An 18,258-nucleotide genomic window follows, 5' to 3' on the forward strand; every position below is an offset into this window, starting at 1 on the left:
GCCTGCAGCATCAAATTTGCGACTCTCTTTGTCTGGAGGTGGTACGTCCCCCGAGGAATGAGAGTTCGCTCTCTTACGAGCTGCCCCGACAACTACTGAGTCCGGTGTTAACTGGGTTGTAATATAAACAGGATCTGTTGCGGTGGCTTGTACTTTTTCTCCACCCTTGGAGTTATGGCTCGGCCTTTAACAGGATCCTGAAAGATTTGTTTTGAATGTTTTAGCATTCCTGGGAGCATAGGTAGTCTTTGGTATTGGCTATGAGTGGAGGATAGCGTGTTAAACAAAAAGTCATCCTCAATTGGTTCGGAATGCAAGGTGACGTTATGGAAAGCAGCTGCCCTTGCGATCACCTGTGTGTAAGATATACTGTCCTCAGGAGGGGACGGCCTGGCAGGGTACGAGTCTGGGCTATTGTCCGATACTGGAGCATCGTAAAGGTCCCATGCATCGGGATCATCTTGACTCATGGCAGTATGAGTCGGGGAGTGCATCAGTGGAGGAGTTGCTACTGGTGATGTGTGCACTGATGGTGGTGGAGACGGTGGTGGAGTTGTTTTCTTTGCCACCTTTGCCTGTGGCTCCTTGTCCTTTTTTTGAAAGGCAAGTTTTCTTTTTATTTTAATTGGGGGAAGAGTGGTTATCTTCCCTGTGTCTTGATGAATGTGGAGCCCCCTTTGAGTATAGTCTGGCTCTACAGCTTGAAGTTCCTCTCCAAATCTATGTTTTTGCATTTGGGAGGACAATCCCTGTTCCTCTGTATAGGAACCTGTTTTCGGCTCCGAGGCTGGATATTTCGGAACCGAAACTTTTTCGGACGTCTTTTTAGGCTCCGAAGAAACCTTTGTAATTTTCGGCGTGGTGGTTTCTCGGTGCCGAATTTGTTCGGTGCCGCTGTCCCGGTGCCGAAATTTCTCTGACCCGATGTCTCGGGTCCGAGATTGCTGTGTGGCGGTATCTCGACCGGAGTCAGATGACTTCGACACCAGCGTGCCCTTTTTTGGTGCCTTGGCTCGGTCACCTATTTTTTGGGTTAAGCCATGGCCTGTTGGCGGTGGCGTCCCCTGGGCTTTTGTTGACTTCTCGTGAGTCTTATGTTTCGCCGTCTTACTCACAGTTTTCAGTATTTCTTCGGCCTCCAGCTCTTCCGAGTCCGACTCTTGGATAGAGAAAGCTTCCTCTTCCTCCTCGAAAAGGTCTTGTCCTGTCGGCGTCGACGCCATCTGCAGTCTTCTGGCTCTTCGGTCTCTTAACGTCTTTCTGGACCGAAACGCTCGACAGGCCTCACAAGTATCTTCCTTGTGCTCTGGGGACAAGCACAAGTTACAGACCAGATGCTGATCCATATACGGATACTTGTTATGGCATTTTGGACAGAAGCGGAATGGGGTCCGTTCCATCAGCCTTGAAGTCGCACGTGGCCGGGCCGACCAGGCCCCAATGGGGGATCGAAAAAACCCCGAAGGGCCACCGGAGCTTTTCAAAATTCGGTGTTGATCTGTTGTAACTAACCCGATACCGAACGCAAACAATACAACGTTTTTTCCGAGATTCTAACTAACTCTCCGACCTGAAACACGGAGCGAAAAGGAACACGTCCGAACCCGATGGCGGAAAAAAAACAATCTAAGATGGAGTCGACGCCCATGCGCAATGGAGTCGAAATGGGAGGAGTCCCTCGGTCTCGTGACTCGAAAAGACTTCTTCGAAGAAAAACAACTCTTAACACTCCGAGCCCAACACCAGATGGCGGGATGTGCACAGCATGTGTATCTGCAGCTACACATGCCATCGAACATATATATATATATTTTTTTCATTTAAAAAATATCTAAAAAAATATTTAAAAATACTGATTTGATAGTACCATACAATGAACTGTTTCTTTTCATTTACGTTATTTAGTTTTCCTATTGTAAAAAATCCCAATAAAACACTCCTGAAATAAAAAAATATATATTTTCGGATGTATTCACAAAGGAGGAGTGGTCCCTTGAGGACCCCTTCTTGTTTGCAAATAGTTTTCCACCAAATAGAATTTTGTGGTAAAAAGGGAATGGTTTGCAACCGCATTTTGGCTGCAAAACATTCAAACATACCACTGCGAGTTGTTATTAGGAAGAGACGCCCTTGACACGCCCCCCCTTCCTAATACCGAATCGCTAACCCATTTTGCGATTCAGTAATGGATTACCAAATTGCAAAATAGGGTGTGGAACATCCAAAAATGCTTTTTTCTGGTCACAAACGGCCCGATTCAGCGAATCAGGTAATCTGCGATCAGAAAAAAAACTTCATACATCTGGCCCCTAGTGATTAAGCAATCCAATTCAGAGAGAGGCAGGGTTTGTCTCTACAGTTCTTTGAGGATCTAAACAGCTTGTGGAAAGAAAGCAACCAAAACGTGATTTTATGTCAAAGCCATAGATGCTAATATTATTCACTACTTTTTTACTCTCCCACTTCAGCAGCAAAAATAGTAAGAATTTAGAACTTCAAAACATTCTAACAATCTATAAAACTCCAGAACACGCAGCTCTCATCCTTCTTTTGTTGCTGCTGCTCACAAGATAAGTACTGTCTCTGACTTAACTTGATTTTAAAAGGCCTGGTTAGGTTTGTTAAAAAAGAATGATTGGTTTGGAGTTAACTAGGCATAAATAACAAAGTACCTTTTGATTTAAGTAGGTACTAATGTTTATGGGTTTGTTTGGAGCTTGAGGTACTTCGTTGTGATGAGGGTTTGGTTTAAATGTGAAGAAGTGGTAAATACTGAGATTTGTTAATTTGGAAACAGTTTTGGGAAGGCCGGGTAGTTTCTTTCTGGGTTCACACACCGTGGTTGTTGAGCGTATCTTGAAACTTGCGTGCAAGAGCGTCTTGTGAGCGGGTCTGGATACAGGCTGCATTTTGCAAAAGTGCAAACAGTAGTCCTGCGCATCAGTCTCTAGGCTGGCACAGATGTTGAGCGCATGACCATTTATGTGCTGAACGCATCCCCCATTTTAACGAGTTGGAAAGTTTTGCTATAAAATTAACTCAAGGGTCCATTTTATAGTTTGGGAAGTGTACCCCTGATGCAATGTTTTGATAGATGGTTTACTTGTCGGTATAACGAGTGTGTCAGGAATGTAGTGAAACGTCAGTTGGACATGAGCATGGAAGACAGATTGGAAGGAATGGTGAACAAGGCCTGTGGAAAATTAATGGGGTCGATTTATGACACCATAGATAGGACATTCCAATCTTTTTGAGCCATTATTAAAAGAAGGGTGCTTGAGGTTTCAGTTTCTAGGGGCCATACAAGTAGTGATAGTAAAGATTGCAGTGGCTTAGTGGGAAAGGTCCAGAGGAAAAGAGTTTCAGGAGAGGTTATTCCTGGGAAATCATGAAAGGTAAGAGAGGAAAAACCCTTAAGTTGCCGTGTGGATGAACTGAATATTGCTGTGGGCACTGAGAATGGCAAAGATAAAGGTCTGAAAGATGTTCCAAAAACACAAGTTTCAGATGAGGTATCAGGAGAAGCTAAGATAGATTTCACACACACTTCTGATTTTGTTTCCGACCAAAGTGTGGTTGAGGTAAAAAAAAAGGAAGTGAAAATCATTCAAGGTACATAAGGCCTCAGGATCAAGGATGATAATTCCTGATTCTTTTGGGATGAAATACTGTCTAGTTCGCTAATTAAGCATTCACTATCTGAAGAGTGGGCACTATCACCTCATGTATCTAAGCATATAACCTTCTCGTTAAGGAAAGACATACCTAACAAAGTCAGATCACAGCTGAGATCTGAACACCCCAGGCCATCTTTGCCAGATAACATAGCAATGACTCCGGATTTGGATGCAAATATCTTAGCATGTATTAGTAAGACCAATAACCACCATGAAGTCCTGGGTGTGCATCCCCATTCTCATACCGAGGGGTCACGCCTGGCATCCCCCAGGATCCCATCCATCTCCCCCACACCTGTTCATACTTGGCAGGACAGCCCCTTGTTTCATAGAAAGGTTTTTCCTGGGAGACGCACCAGTCAACCCCCGGCGCCACTTCGCCAGCGCGGGAGCAGACTCCACTCTCCAGCCTGAACCAGTGTCCCTTTTGGCCACCAAACAAGCCATTCCCACAAAGGCTCGCTCCGCCCTACTGGATCCCACTCCCTCAAGAACCCCCAGTAGGATTGGCAAAGGGGCGGACTCGATCTCCACCTGCAAGACCCTGGACACCTCCGCCAACACTGCGTGCCAATAGGCAGTAATATAAGAGCATGCCCACACCATATGAAAATAATCAGCCGCCGGGCCCGCACACCGTGGGCACTCCGCTTGCGGCCAAAGGCCAGCCTTGTGGGGGAGAGATACACGGCGTGTAGAAAATAAGTCTGCACCAGTCAAAAGACGGGAGGTCATAGTCAACAGTCTTGGGGCCATCAAGGCGTCTCTCCAGTCCTCGTCTGTCATCTGGCCCACCCACTGCTCCCATCGTGTACGAAGCTTATCAAGGGGCTGCGATGGATGCATTAGTAGTCAACATGTGGTATATACACAATACCCCACCACCCCTTTGCCCAGGTGTCCCATACGCGTCTTGGCTTCCACGGGGCCGAACTCCGGGAGAACCGTTCCTGCCTGAATGTGCACCTGTAGGGTGTGACGGAGTTGTAAGTACTTATGAAACTGAGTCTGGTTGGGCGAGAAGTGTTGTTGAAGTTCCTGGAAGAACCGTATATGTGCACCCGCCCAGATGTCGCCAAGCGACAATATCCCAACAAGATCCCATTCATGGAACCCCTGAAGCGTTAAGACCTCCTTCAGGCATGAACCCTGCCACAATGGGGTCTGTTGGGTAAGACGACGCCACAACCCCGACACTCGCTGTGCCGCCTTCCACCCTGTGAGCACCACCCTTGTCACCTCAGGAATCTTAAGTGGCACTGGGTCGCCGTATAGCATCCCAAACACACCCGGGAAGCCTATGGTCAGAAGCTCCAATTGATAGGAGGGGTCCGATCAACCTGCCCCCAGCCAGTCGTTAACCACCAGCAAATGCATCACCAGGTGGTAAAAGTAAAGACTGGACATCCCCAGACCACCCTCGTAGACGTCACCTTGACAGACTCAAAGCGCCAGGTGTGGGCGGGAGCCATGCCACAAAAACTGCCGCGCCACGGCCTCCATATCGGTGAACCACTGCCTGGGGACTAGACCAGGGAAATTTTGAAGCAGGTAAAGGAACCGGGGGAGTACCATCATCTTATATAGTGCTATCCGGCTGAGGATATTGAGCAGAAGACACCTCAATCTCTTGGTTAGGGGCTTGACATTCAGATCCCATGCCAGCTCCGGCAACAGCGCTATTTGCATTCCCAGGTACCAGAAGCTGTTTCGCCTGATAGGAATGGTGTGCTGCCAATCGTAGCAGTCCCTGGAATGACTGAGCGGGATCAATAGAGATTTACTAGGGTTAACTATTAAACCCAACGCCTCCGCGAACAGTCCCAGCAACTGCAGCACCCTGGGTCCACTGCTGGCCGGGTTGGCCAGGAACAGGAGTACGTCATCCGCATATAACACAATACGGTCCTCCCTCCCGGTAGGCCACGACCATCCCTCGACCAGGGGATCCTCCCGAATTAGCTTCACCAGCAGCTCCATCGCCAGGCCGAATAAGAGCAGGGAGAGGGGGCATCCCTGGCGGGCACCCCTGCGGATGGGGAACTGTTCCCTCGCCACTTTCTTCCATCACAAGATTAGCGACCTCCACGACAGCTTCGGACACCAGACCCAACCAAACACCACCGAACCGGCATCCACGGCCATCACCCTCAACAACTGGTCCCACATCAACACGGAAGAAACCAAATCCATCATGAACTCTATCCACTCCGGCGCCCCTTCGGACCCCTGTCCGCACTTCATCTTTAACAAAGCCGACGACATCATCGCCCCCCCCACCTCCAGACCGTCATCAACTCTTCTTTTTCCTCTGCTACCTTCCCCGAATGCTGGAAACACGCCGAAGTCAACGCCCTACTAAAGAAACCTACGGCTGACCCGAGCGACCTGAAAAACTTCCGCCCCATCTCTCTTCTGCCTTTCCCAGCCAAAGTAATAGAGAAGACTGTCAACAAACAGCTGACCACCTTCCTGGAAGACAACAACCTGCTCGACCCCTCACAAACCGGATTCCGAACCAACCACAGCACTGAAACCGCCCTCATCTCAGTCACTGACGACATCAGAACCCTGATGGACAACGGTGAAACAGTCGCCCTCATTCTGCTCGATCTCTCGGCTGCCTTTGACACCGTCTGTCACCACACCCTAATCACCCGCCTCCGCTCCACCGGAATCCAAGGCCAGGCCCTGGACTGGATCGCCTCCTTCCTCTCAAACCATTCCCAAAGAGTTTACCTCCCTCCGTTTCGCTCAGAACCCACCGAGATCATCTGCGGCGTACCCCAAGGCTCATCACTCAGCCCGACACTCTTCAATGTCTACATGAGCCCCCTCGCCAACATCGTACGCAAGCACGACATCATCATCACCTCCTACGCCGACGACACCCAACTTATACTCTCCCTCACCAAGGACCCCGCCAGCGCCAAGACCAACCTACAAGAGGGTATGAAGGACGTCGCAGATTGGATGAGGCTCAGCCTCCTAAAGCTGAACTCTGAAAAAACTGAAGTCCTCATCCTCGGCAATACCCCGTCCGCCTGGGACGACTCCTGGTGGCCCACGGCGCTCGGCACCGCACCGACCCCCACAGACCACGCCCGCAACCTCGGCTTCATCTTGGACCCTCTTCTCACCATGACCAAGCAAGTCAACGCTGTGTCCTCCGCCTGCTTCCTCACCCTCCGCATGCTCCGCAAGATCTTCCGCTGGATCCCCGCCGACACCAGAAAAACCGTGACCCACGCCCTCGTCACGAGCCGCCTGGACTACGGCAACACCCTCTACGCCTGGACCACAGCCAAACTCCAAAATCGCCTGCAACGCATTCAAAACGCCTCGGCCCGCCTCATCCTCGACATACCCCACAGCAGCCACATCTCCGCACACCTGAGACACCTGCACTGGCTCCCAGTCAGCAAAAGGATCACCTTCCGACTTCTCACCCACGCACACAAAGCCCTCCACGACAATGGACCGGAATACCTCAACAGACGCCTCAGCTTCTACGTCCCCACCCGCCTCCTCCGCTCCTCTGGCCTCGCACTCGCTGCTGTCCCTCGCATCCGCCGCTCCACGGCGGGTGGGAGATCTTTCTCCTTCCTGACGGATGGAGTAAAGGAGGCCCACCAATGCACAGAACCGTGGCCCGAGTCCAGCTCTCACGAGGACGCGGCGTAGGTACGACCAGTCTACTGTGTCGAATGCCTTTTCAAAGTCCACCAACAGAAGCGCCAGGTGAGAGGTTAGAAGGGCCCTGTGAGCCAGAGTCACATGCAAGCGCCAAATACAGTGCCGGATGCTTCTAGCAGGCATAAAACCGCACTGGTCAGGGTGAACCAACAAGGGCAGCACCCTCTTCAATCTCAGGGCCAATACTGTAGAGAAGATCTTGAGTTCCGTATTAAGAAGTGATATGGGGCGGTATGCCGAACAGTCCAGCAAGGGGGGCCTAGTCTTTGGGATCACCACTATAGTAGCTTGATCCAAGCCTGGGGGAAGCTCCCTGTTTTTTCGGCCTCCTTGTACATAGCTAGGAGGTGGGGGGGCCAAAGTGTCCCGAAACCTTGCGTAAAACTTGGCTGGGAAACCGTCGGGGCTGGGCGTCTTGCCCGTCACCAGCCCCGCTATTGCCGCCTCGACCTCCTCTAGGCTGAGAGGTTCATCAAGATCGCGCCTCTCCGTGTCAGAAACTGTGGGGAGGGTCACCTCCATCAACAATGGGGCCTCGATCTTAGCGGGAGGCCTAGGTTGCTCCTCATAGAGGTTCCGATAATGGGCGGCGAAACTCTGCGCCATCTCGCCCGGAGTCCGAGAGATAGCACCTGAACAATCAACGATCTCCGGGACCACCCTGTCTGCCATTGGTCTAGTGGCAATCCAGTGCAGGAGCTTGCTATTTTTGTCCCCCCACCCGTATACTCGGGCCATGGAGGCTTGCCACATATGTTTTGTGGTCTCGAGTGTGATATGTTTAATCTCCTCTTGGACCAAGGCCAACTGCCGCATGACAGCTACACCTGCCGACCCTGCAACCTGGCCCTCCAGGCGCACCAGCCTCACCTCAAGCACCGATACTTTATGACTGTGTGCACGCTCCTCGGCCTGGAGGAGCTGCCTGGCGTGACCCCTGACAGTGGCCTTACAGGCCTTCCAAATAATGCCCGGCGATGCCACGGATCCCATGTTAAGGGTAAAAAACTCGGAGAGCCGATCACCTAGTGCCTGGGCATACTCTTTGTCTTGCAGATACCAGGTGTTGAGCCGCCACACCTGTCGTCGGCCCGCACTCACCCCGTCCAAACGAAGAAGAAGCGGCACATGATGCGATACCCCATGAGGAAGGATCTCCACTCCCGAGATTCAGGGCAGGTCGAGAGCAGGTGCGAGAAAGAGATCAATTCGTGCGTGAGTGTGGTGCGCTGCCGATGTATGGGTATACTGCCGCAAATGGGGATGCCAAACCCACCACACATCGCAGAGACCCAGATCCTCCATCCATCTGCGCAGTCCAGACGCCCCCACTCTGCGGCCCGAGGACGGGGGCCCAGTGATGTCAACCTTGGGGTCCACGACAGAGTTAAAGTCCCCTCCCAGCACGGTCAGTCCTGGGGGAAGTCCAGTCACCACCTCCCCAAGGGATGCCAAGAACTGTTCTTAAGCACCTGGAGGGGCATAGACACTAAGAATATTGATCGGGTATCCCCCAAGCAAGCTGGACACCACTGCTTATCGCCCCTGCAGGTCCAACCGGAAATCTGCTACCACTAGTGGTAAGGAACGATGCAGTAAGACCATCACTCCTCTCGACCTCCTGGAGAACCCAGCATGATAGACTCTGTCATAGCCCCCCTCATAAGCACCGGGCACCTAGTACCCAGCAGGTGAGTTTCCTGGAGCAGAACCACGATGGGGCAAACCTTCGGATGGTGGAGAAGACCGCGGACCGCTTAAGTTTGTGCAAGAGCCCATTCACGTACCATGAGAGGACCCGCTTAGACTGCTCAAGCATAAGTACATGTGTGATTGCTTCCCATGGAGTGCGCCCACCCGAGCCTGCCATTGTAACCAGTTAACCAAAAACAGAAAAACATACTACAAGCCCAACCATGGGCAACAATGTACGAACAATCCCACCCCACCCCCCAACTGCCACCCTCCCCATACTTCCAACCCAGAAGCATCTGTTGCCCAAAACTGTAAATACAGAGTGTCAACAGTAAGCGTGGAGTGGTGGACCCCTCCTACTAGACGGAGTTTCGTAATACGGCCCTCGGCCACCCTGAGTCCGGTGTTGGAAGGACGTCGATGTCCATACTCTCCCCTTCAACATAAAGCATTGTGAGATCAACCACAAGAAAGCTGGGGGGACTGGCTAAGGCGTTCCTCCTCCGGGGCCGACACTAGACCCCCACCACCAGTGCCCCCCAACGTGGCCCCGTCCATGGGCTACCCGCCTCCCAGGCCACTCCACCTCCTCCTGCGCCCCCCCCAGACCTCCTTTAAGGAAAACGGGCTGCATTACAAAAAAATAAAGCAGTCACAGACATGGTGGTCTGCTGTCTCCAGCAGGCCACCATTCGTGAGGGGGTTGCAAATTGCGACCTACCTCATGATTATTCATGATGTAGGCATTTGCGAAGCCCTTGCGAATCACAGATGGTGTCAAGGACACCATCCTACATTCGGATTTGCGACTCGCAATTTGCAGGTCACAAATCTGAACCTACCTACTTGTGGCCCCAAATTCTTAAAGAAAGTCACAAAAGTGCACCCATGGTATATGTCGTACCCCTATAAAATATTTGTGAACTGTATTTTAGCGTGGGTAAATACGATGAGTAGATTTGCTCATGTGAAAATCTATTGAGCATTTGCAAGTTCATTTTCCCTCCAGCCACTTTCTTCCCAACCCTGGAAGAAGTTCTAATTCTGCCATTGTCAGGAGTAAATGTCCAACCTTTCTTATTATGGGAAAATATTAGAGAGAAGCTGGTAAAAATCTTTAAAACATGCAGGTTAGTAGGTTTGCAGACTCAAAGGCATTCCAGCCCTGGAACTATTGCTTACTGCTTCCTCCAGCCCCAGTATGCAGATCTGCAGAAAGGTGGCAAAATAAGGAAATTGCTACGGTAGGGATTGAAACTCCAAGTATTCAAGCCCTACTATGGTAGTAGCCCTGGCATAATCAGAGAGGCTATTAATTGCTGCCATAATTTGTCGCCACACTACATGGCACCAAAGGGACAAGTAGATCTTTTTACAGGACAACTGGATTTGAGAAGCAACCTGTCCCCTGGACAAGTAGATATTTTAATAAATTGCACACCCCTGGTGGTTGTCATAATTCCAATCTGGAGGTCACAAGCTTGGTCCCCTATCATTATGGAGATGTCAGTGGATTTCACTGTATGCATTCAAAGGTTCAGGAGTATGATATTAGGTCCTCAGGGAGAGTATCACAGCCTGGTTGCGTAGGATCTGCTTGCGTTGATAGCATGGAGGATTTCAGAGCCAGTGGAAAATGCCAGGCCTTTTGGCAGAAGCTTTCAGAGTTATAACAGAATCCTGGGCATCAGGAAGGAAAAAGGTATATAGATTGCCATGGCAGAAATGGGTTTGTAAGTGCTTTCAACAAGGTTTTTATTCCATTTTAACGTAGTAAATGTGGTTAGTTATTTTAGTCAGGCTTTCCTGTAGAACGGTAAATGTGTATAGATCCGCTATTGCAGCTGGGCATGGGTTAGTGAATAGGGTGTCTATTGGTCAGAGTGTGGTGGTTAAAAAAATCATGCATAGTATGAGAGCTTTGAAACCTCCAGGTGCTACATATTCCTCATTGTGGGATGTTAAGCAGGGTTTAACTGTGGTCAGAGGTAACAATGTAAGTTAAAGCCTGAAGCAGATTTCTTGTATGCCGACTGTGTTATTCTATTTGGTATAGTTTAAGAGGACTTGGGATGTGAGAGCCCTGGATGTCACAACTAGGGCTGAGGGTGTTTGCTTCTATACTAAAAACAACAGAAACATTATCAAGAACTATTTTTTATTCTTATTTAGACTGAATAAAAGACTGTGTGGTAAGCTGTTTGAATGGGTATAAGAGGAAAACAGAGGTTGAGAGGCAATAGTGTGGCAAAATGGGTCAGCAGATGTGATGAGAGAGGCTGGTGTGGATGTGAGTAGATTTAAGGCACCATTCTGTTCAGGGTGAGTATGCATCAAAAGCTTTCGTTTTGGGTGGAGGACTGCAAGATATTGGGAGCTGCAGATTGGTCAAATGGGAATATGTTTAGAAATTGTCATTTTAAACCTGGGGTGAGTGCTATTGATAATGTGTTAGAGGGCCTTTGAACTTGCATATTGTTAGCCTCCAAGACTTGACATAAAATGCAGATTTTCAACACCCTGGTGGCCAGAAAATCTGGATTTTATTAACGACACGAAGGCTAAGATTATTCCGCCGCTGCTGTGTATCCCATTCTGATCAAGTTTATTTTTTTATTTCAGATTAAACAATGGATTTTGGGGAGAAAAAAAACTTTTGGATGCCGGCAGAAGAAATTATCGTTACATACTGAAAAATTTGGAACCCAAAATTTGTAGTGTTTTTCTTATCTTGTTCGCAGCATTTAAATGAAGGATAAGAGCTGCATGTTCCCAAGTTTGATAAATTGTTAGAATGTTTTGAAGTTCTAAATTCTTACTTTTATTGCTGATGTGAGTGGTGCAATAAAGAGTAGGGGATAATCTTAACCTTCTGTCTGTAATAAAACCCAGACTTTCTGCCCAGCAAGCTGTGGAAAACCTACATTTTCCCTGGTTGCCAGGTCAAGTATGGGCTGTGGTACGAAACCTGACTGAGTCTCTCTGATACTGATCCTAAGTCGCTGAGGGCACAGCCCTTTGTATTCTTTAAGTGCTTATCTTTTAGGGTACAAGGCTACATATGGGATGGAACAATTCTAACTAAATGGGCAAAACCAGCTCTACAAGTCACCTCAGAACTGTTAAATGTGTCATGCTGGAAGAAGTAAAGCCCACGGATACCTGATCAGAAAGTTGCAGCACATACGCTTGAACCTACTTTCTAACAACATTTGAAAGCTAAAGGTAAAATAATACTGGGTTGTAGGACATGCTTGTACGTGACAAATACTACTGCAGCCCCCAACAGTTCCTCTTTAGGACAACACACAGGCTGAACTTTGGACTCTTTGTGACTCAAGCTCAGGACCCCTTTCGCTTGAGTTTTTTTGAGGGGTGGAATATGGTTGAAGAGTTACTGTACTGGTAGGTCAAATCATAAGGAACAGAATTGCATGAGGAAAAATAATTTTATTTAATGGCAATAAAGAAGCACATAGGAAGAATCCAAGGTCAAGCCTGTACAAATAAACTAAATGTTTACATTTATGAAGGAGGGACAGGCGAAAAGCATAGGCTAGTTTTTAATGTTTGAGAGGATATGCTCCTTTAAAATACATTGTTCCTAAGATAAAGTAGTGAATATATCAGTTGTAACTCTTACCAGAGGCTGTCATCTGTGCTAGAAACAAGAGGTAAATTGAGGTTGCATCCATCTGTAGGTGCCCCCACTGGTCATCTCCAATGACTGTTGCACAGGTGCTGGTGTTGTATTTCGCATGGAGGCAGTCCTTCGTGCTCTGGCTAAGTTTGAACTTCTCTACTTTTGGCATCTGTGGGTGACATCATTAAGAACCTTCAATTATGTCAGTAAGATTATCTAAGCTTGCATGCACATTTTTGTAAGGTGTGAAAGTTATCAAAAATGTGAAAAGTCAAGACACCAGTAGGATCTCATTTGTGTTAATATGGGAGAGAAAACATCTTAGTGGAACCACGAGATAAGTAGAGTGGTCTCATAAGCCAATTAAGAGTAGACCAGAAATCGAATATGGGGGTGGTGAGGAACATGACCACTGTATCAGACACCTTATGGATATACATGGTTTAAAATGTAAGCAAAAGTGCAGGCTTTTAGTGGGAAAGTTGTTCATTGTCAAATGACAGAAGGTTATTTCTAAAAGTCAACAGACCTTTGAGTATTACAGGAAATAGACATTTGTCAAGAAGGATGCAGATATTTTACTATTACCCTTAGTATAAGTTACTGAGGAGTGGGAGAACATCAGATTCTACTACGCAAATCTCTATTTTTGGCATTTGGAGGTGACACGATTTATACAAAGCAACTTTTCCAGTCTGCCACCACTTGTGGCAATGACTTTGAATGCTGCAACCACACTGGCTCCTCTGAAGGGAGTGCTATAATGCTGCATTCTAATCAATATACTGATTAAATACAACCACATCATTCAATTCATGAAAGACTAGCAATGGTTGCTTATCCAAACCACATTACCTACAGAACACCTACAATCAATGCTCACCAAAACTAGCCAAAAAACTATTGTAGTAAGCAATCACAGCAAAAGTCAAGACATCACCAGACCCAAAACCAAGAAGTACAAAAAAATAAATACGGGAGCCAGTCCTGGAATAATATCCCTCCACTTGCAAGGATTGAGCAATGTTTGCTGCATTTCAAAAAATACTGTAGAAGGTCTCAAAATTCCATTCAAGAAATACAGTCTCGACACTCATGAGCCTGTAATGAACATTAATTGACGCCTCCCTTATTGCAGGCTCTATCCCTGAAGATTTTTTTTTAAAGCCCATTGTAAAAAAAAAAAAAAAAAAAAAAGAAAAAACAAGTACACAATCCTGGATCCAAACAACATGGAGAATTACAGAATCTCTCAACTGCTGTTTACAGCTAAACTGTTAGAACGAGCAGATTTGAATAGTTTTTCACAATTTATAGATTCTCACAACTCACTTCACGCTATGCAAGTTGGTTTTAGCCGAGGGTGTAGAACAGAAATTGCACCACTGTTGTACTGGAAGAGCTTTGTGGTTGTACGGACCAGAAAGCCTCTTCTGCTCTGATACACTTATGTCTTTCAACTAGATTGACACAGTAGGCAACCAGATTTTATTAAATCCACTGGTGAATTTTTACATTTCTGGCTCAGTTCTTGCTTGGTTTAAGCATTTGTTACTTGATAAGATGACTCATGTCTACCTGGACCCTTTTATATAGGAAAAGGGGACAGTGACTTGTGCAAGACTCTGCTGTCCCCACTACTTTTGAATCTTTAAATGGGCTGGATGGCCTGTATTATTCAGTCTTTTGGTTTATCTGTAATAATGTACGGTGGTGATACATAGATTATCATTTAAATTGATGGTAATCTCAGAAATAAGGCAACCACTCCGATGACTCTCTCAGAAAATTGGAGAACTGAATAATAATAAACACATTAAAGCTGAATGGGAGTAAAATCTAAGTTTGGTCTCCTTTCAGGCCCTCACTAGTCTGCGATTTCCCTTTCTGGCCATCTTGCTTTGGTGAAAAAACAGTCCCAGCGCAATGTCTAAAGCAACTTGTAGTTAAAATTGATGCAGATCAAATTCTTCAAAATCAAATCAGTTCTATAGTTCGCACCTATCAGCTACGCTCATTGAAGCACATTCTTCATTTATTCTAGTTTTCTCATAAACTTCAAAGATTGCAATTTTATTTATCTGGACTCAACTGCTAAGGTTTTAAAACACTTGCAACTGGTTGAAGCGTGAGAGCAAGGCTGGTTTTGAACCTTAAGAGAAATGATTCTGAATCCCCAGTTTTGACAGCACTGAATTGGCTTCTGGTCAAACAAAGGATCTTGTTCAGATTCCTCGGTTTCGTCCACAAGGCCTTATTCAGTCTTAATCAAAACACTTTATACCCAAACAGCTTATGCTACATGCCCCGGTGCAAACATAAATCAGAGAAAGTATCTTTGGTAATGGTACCAAAGTCTTTGGCGAGCTACATTTGGAAGATGTGCATTCTTTGTGGCAGGTACGAAATAGTCAAATTCTATGTCAACACCTAAGGCAAGGATTATGCATTCTTTCTTTACTGTTTACTTCACAGCAGCCTTGCTAAACATGTAACAATAAATTAACTTTCCCACCAAACACAGGGAGAGGTAAGAAAAACACATTATCCAACAGGAACACTGAAAGTCCAATAACTGTTCTCCCTTGATTGTCAGGCTCTCTCTCTTTCTTCGCTGCTCCGCCGCCACGAGCTAAGTGACTTCTCTTTATTAGTTATATCTTGTCTAAAGTAAGTGTAATATCTGTGTTTTAAGGAATCACGACAACTACAAATTTTTTCCCTAACAAAGAGCGCTACGGGAATGCATTTCAGTGCTCCTTATGCGATGCCGACAAACCACCTCAATGGCCTGCATTCATGCGGTTGTGGCCTCCACCCACAAGAAGGCACGCTGACTTCACTTGTAACGTGCACCATAGAGGTGCGTTACAGACTCATCTAACAGCGCGCAAACTCCATCTGAAATCAGAGCAGCGCAACCACAGAGTGAGCCTTTCCCTGCATGACGTTGAGTGAGTTCCCCCTAGCTGGGGTTTGTATTGGTGCTAGTAGACACAATAGTAAGTACATAGCGATATCGACACCTACCGCAGGTGTGTTAGTATTCATGGCGGTAAGCACATCATCAAAGTAAAAAGAGGTATTAATGCCCCGTTGGGGTCTGTATTGAAGTACACACATCAGAGCCTGTTTCCATATTGCAGAGATAGGCTCAGGTGTACAGCCTTAGAGATTAAAAGGGTGTTCTCTCCCCAGGAGAAGACACATAAGTGAGCCCCAGGCTATCATAACAGATGGATCCCAGCACCACAGTGCAGTTCCTAACTGCTCTATATAATTATACTCTGAAGTTCCTGCAACAAAATGCAGCACAAAGAGCAAGACTATATGGAGGAGGACAACTCCCCCTTTACGCTTTTGATGATGAATATGGCAACGCTTTAGATGCATTAATACACCAGACGTTCACCTGTGCTATCGCACCCTTGGAACACAAATTACTGCAGTAAACCTACTGCTATCCTGAGCTTCTGATCTTGATGGACCCTTCAACCAGTCCACAGCACCTATTGCAGCAGATGGGAATCCCTGACAAACCGCCTTCTAAGACAGGAAGCAAATGCACACTCATGCAGGGAGTGGATAAGGACACATTCGACCATTTGAAAATGGTGTTCTTGTCCCAATCTCCCCCCAACAGATAATCCTGACACCCAGATTCTGCCCCAATGGGCAGGGGATTGGAAGGTGGTGAAGCCTGCTAAAAATGGTAGACAACCTCAACCTCTTGAATTCAGATGGGGAGCCGGCCCGCTCTAGACCATGGCATCTGTTTTTGTGTGCAAGGAAGTCACCTGCTCCCCACTTAACACATGGGTGAGACATGTCAGACATGTTGAACCCAGATGACCTGCTGCATCACCATTCCTCAGAATGGTCCCCACCTGAGAAAGTAGTGACCTATGTCGCAGACAGACTGAGGAATCCTTTAGAAAAGGAAGCTTGTGCTCGCCTTATGGCGGAGTACTCTCGTCCTTTATTGCAGGGCAAGGTAGCTATGACCCCAGAGATTGACACCAGGATGACCAGTTTCTTATAAAAGAACGTCCGAGATCCAAAGAAAGGCATTGAGCTCTCATGGTGTTCATGCCAAGATAAATTGCTGGACATCACAGGGCCGCTCATGAAAATCCTGGATATGGCAAAGAAGGCCAAGCAATCTGGATCTCTAATCTCCACAGAAACCTTGTCTGGATAGGCCCAACATGCGAATATTTTCCTAGGGAATGTCAATTGGGCATTGTACACTGGACGCAGAAGGTCTCTCCTTATTAAAGTGGATCTCAAGTTAGGAGATCTAGCTTCCTCTGAGGCAGGGCCCATTGCTCAAGGGGGCTGTTTGGGGATCCTTTTGTCAAGAATTCAGAATAGTCTGTGGCCACCCTTACTTCCCTGGAAAAAGCCCAGGCTTCAATGAAGCACATTTTCACCCCCAAACGTTTCCTCTGAGGCCAGTTGCGGTAGAGAGGGCTCAGCCGGCTGTTCCTATTCATCAGCCCCAACAAGAGGCCAAGGTTCGAAGGTTTCTTTCCATCCAGCGGTCTGAAACGTCACCAAGGTTGTCAGGGGAGGATTCCACAGAAATTCCAACAGCACTGTCTCCAGTAAGCGCTCTCCCTTCTTTCCAACGAGGAGTGGAACAGCAGCTGTCTTAATTTGCCCACAATATGGAAAATACTACGTCAGACGCCAGGGTCATCCAGACAATACAAGGTTTTCATATAGAGTTCTACAAGCCTTCCTGTCAGAGACAGTTCCCTCGTCCCCTCCCATTTTCAGAACACTATTCCCTCCTGATCATGCAGGAGAGGAGCTTTAAAAAAAAAAAATTAAAAAAAAAGGTGTCTATTTCCCCGTCCGTTCATCACCAAAGGGGACTTATGTGCAATATTTTCTTAGAGGAAAAAAGGGATGGGGTGTCAATGGGCCATCATCAATCTCAGAGAAATCAGAGTTGCTAGTTTATGGTCACTTCAAAATTGAGGAAATCCACCTCCTGATGGACATCTTTAAGTACGCGTACCTCAAAATCCCCATTTTCCCACCACAACACAGAATTCTACATTTCTAAAGTTTCTACAGTAAAGACCAACTGTAAAATGTTCACTTCCCTTCGGCTTCTAGAGCTTCACCAAGGTTCTACATCCGGCCATAGAAACTCTGTGAGCACAGGGTATTTGTTTGATAATCTACTTGGACAATATCCTCATACTAGACCAATACCCAAAGAATACATCTCTCGGAAGGCCTGAGGTTTATCATCAACGTGAAGAAACTGCTGCTATTTCCAGCTCAAAGAACGACTTTTCTGGGATTTTTAATAGATTACCACAAAACCAAGCTGAGCCTTCCGTCGAAAAGATTGCAAAGACATGAGCTCTGCACATCTCCATCAAACAAACAGACCTCGTTGAGGCAACTTGCTTGAGTAGTAGGACTCCTATCATTGTCCATTCAAGCAATGTTTCCGGGTCCACTCCATTAGAGGGCCCTTCAACATATGAAAGCTCTCCATTTACGCAAAGGCTTGACATACTCTGAAAA

At 47.1% G+C, this 18,258-nt stretch overlaps 1 protein-coding gene across 2 annotated transcripts in view; it reads right to left on the bottom strand.

Annotated features, from left to right (window-relative positions):
- Positions 1 to 18,258, bottom strand: part of PHKA1 (phosphorylase kinase regulatory subunit alpha 1) — a 967,577-nt gene that overhangs the window by 810,538 nt on the left and 138,781 nt on the right. For both annotated transcript variants that reach the window (XM_069211854.1, XM_069211853.1), the window contains exon 4: positions 12,712 to 12,880. In XM_069211854.1, coding sequence (XP_069067955.1) covers positions 12,712 to 12,880 — 169 coding nt within the window. The remainder of the gene's footprint in view (positions 1 to 12,711; positions 12,881 to 18,258) is intronic.

This window comes from Pleurodeles waltl, chromosome 10 (assembly GCF_031143425.1).
Source record: "Pleurodeles waltl isolate 20211129_DDA chromosome 10, aPleWal1.hap1.20221129, whole genome shotgun sequence".
NCBI lineage: Eukaryota > Metazoa > Chordata > Amphibia > Caudata > Salamandridae > Pleurodeles > Pleurodeles waltl.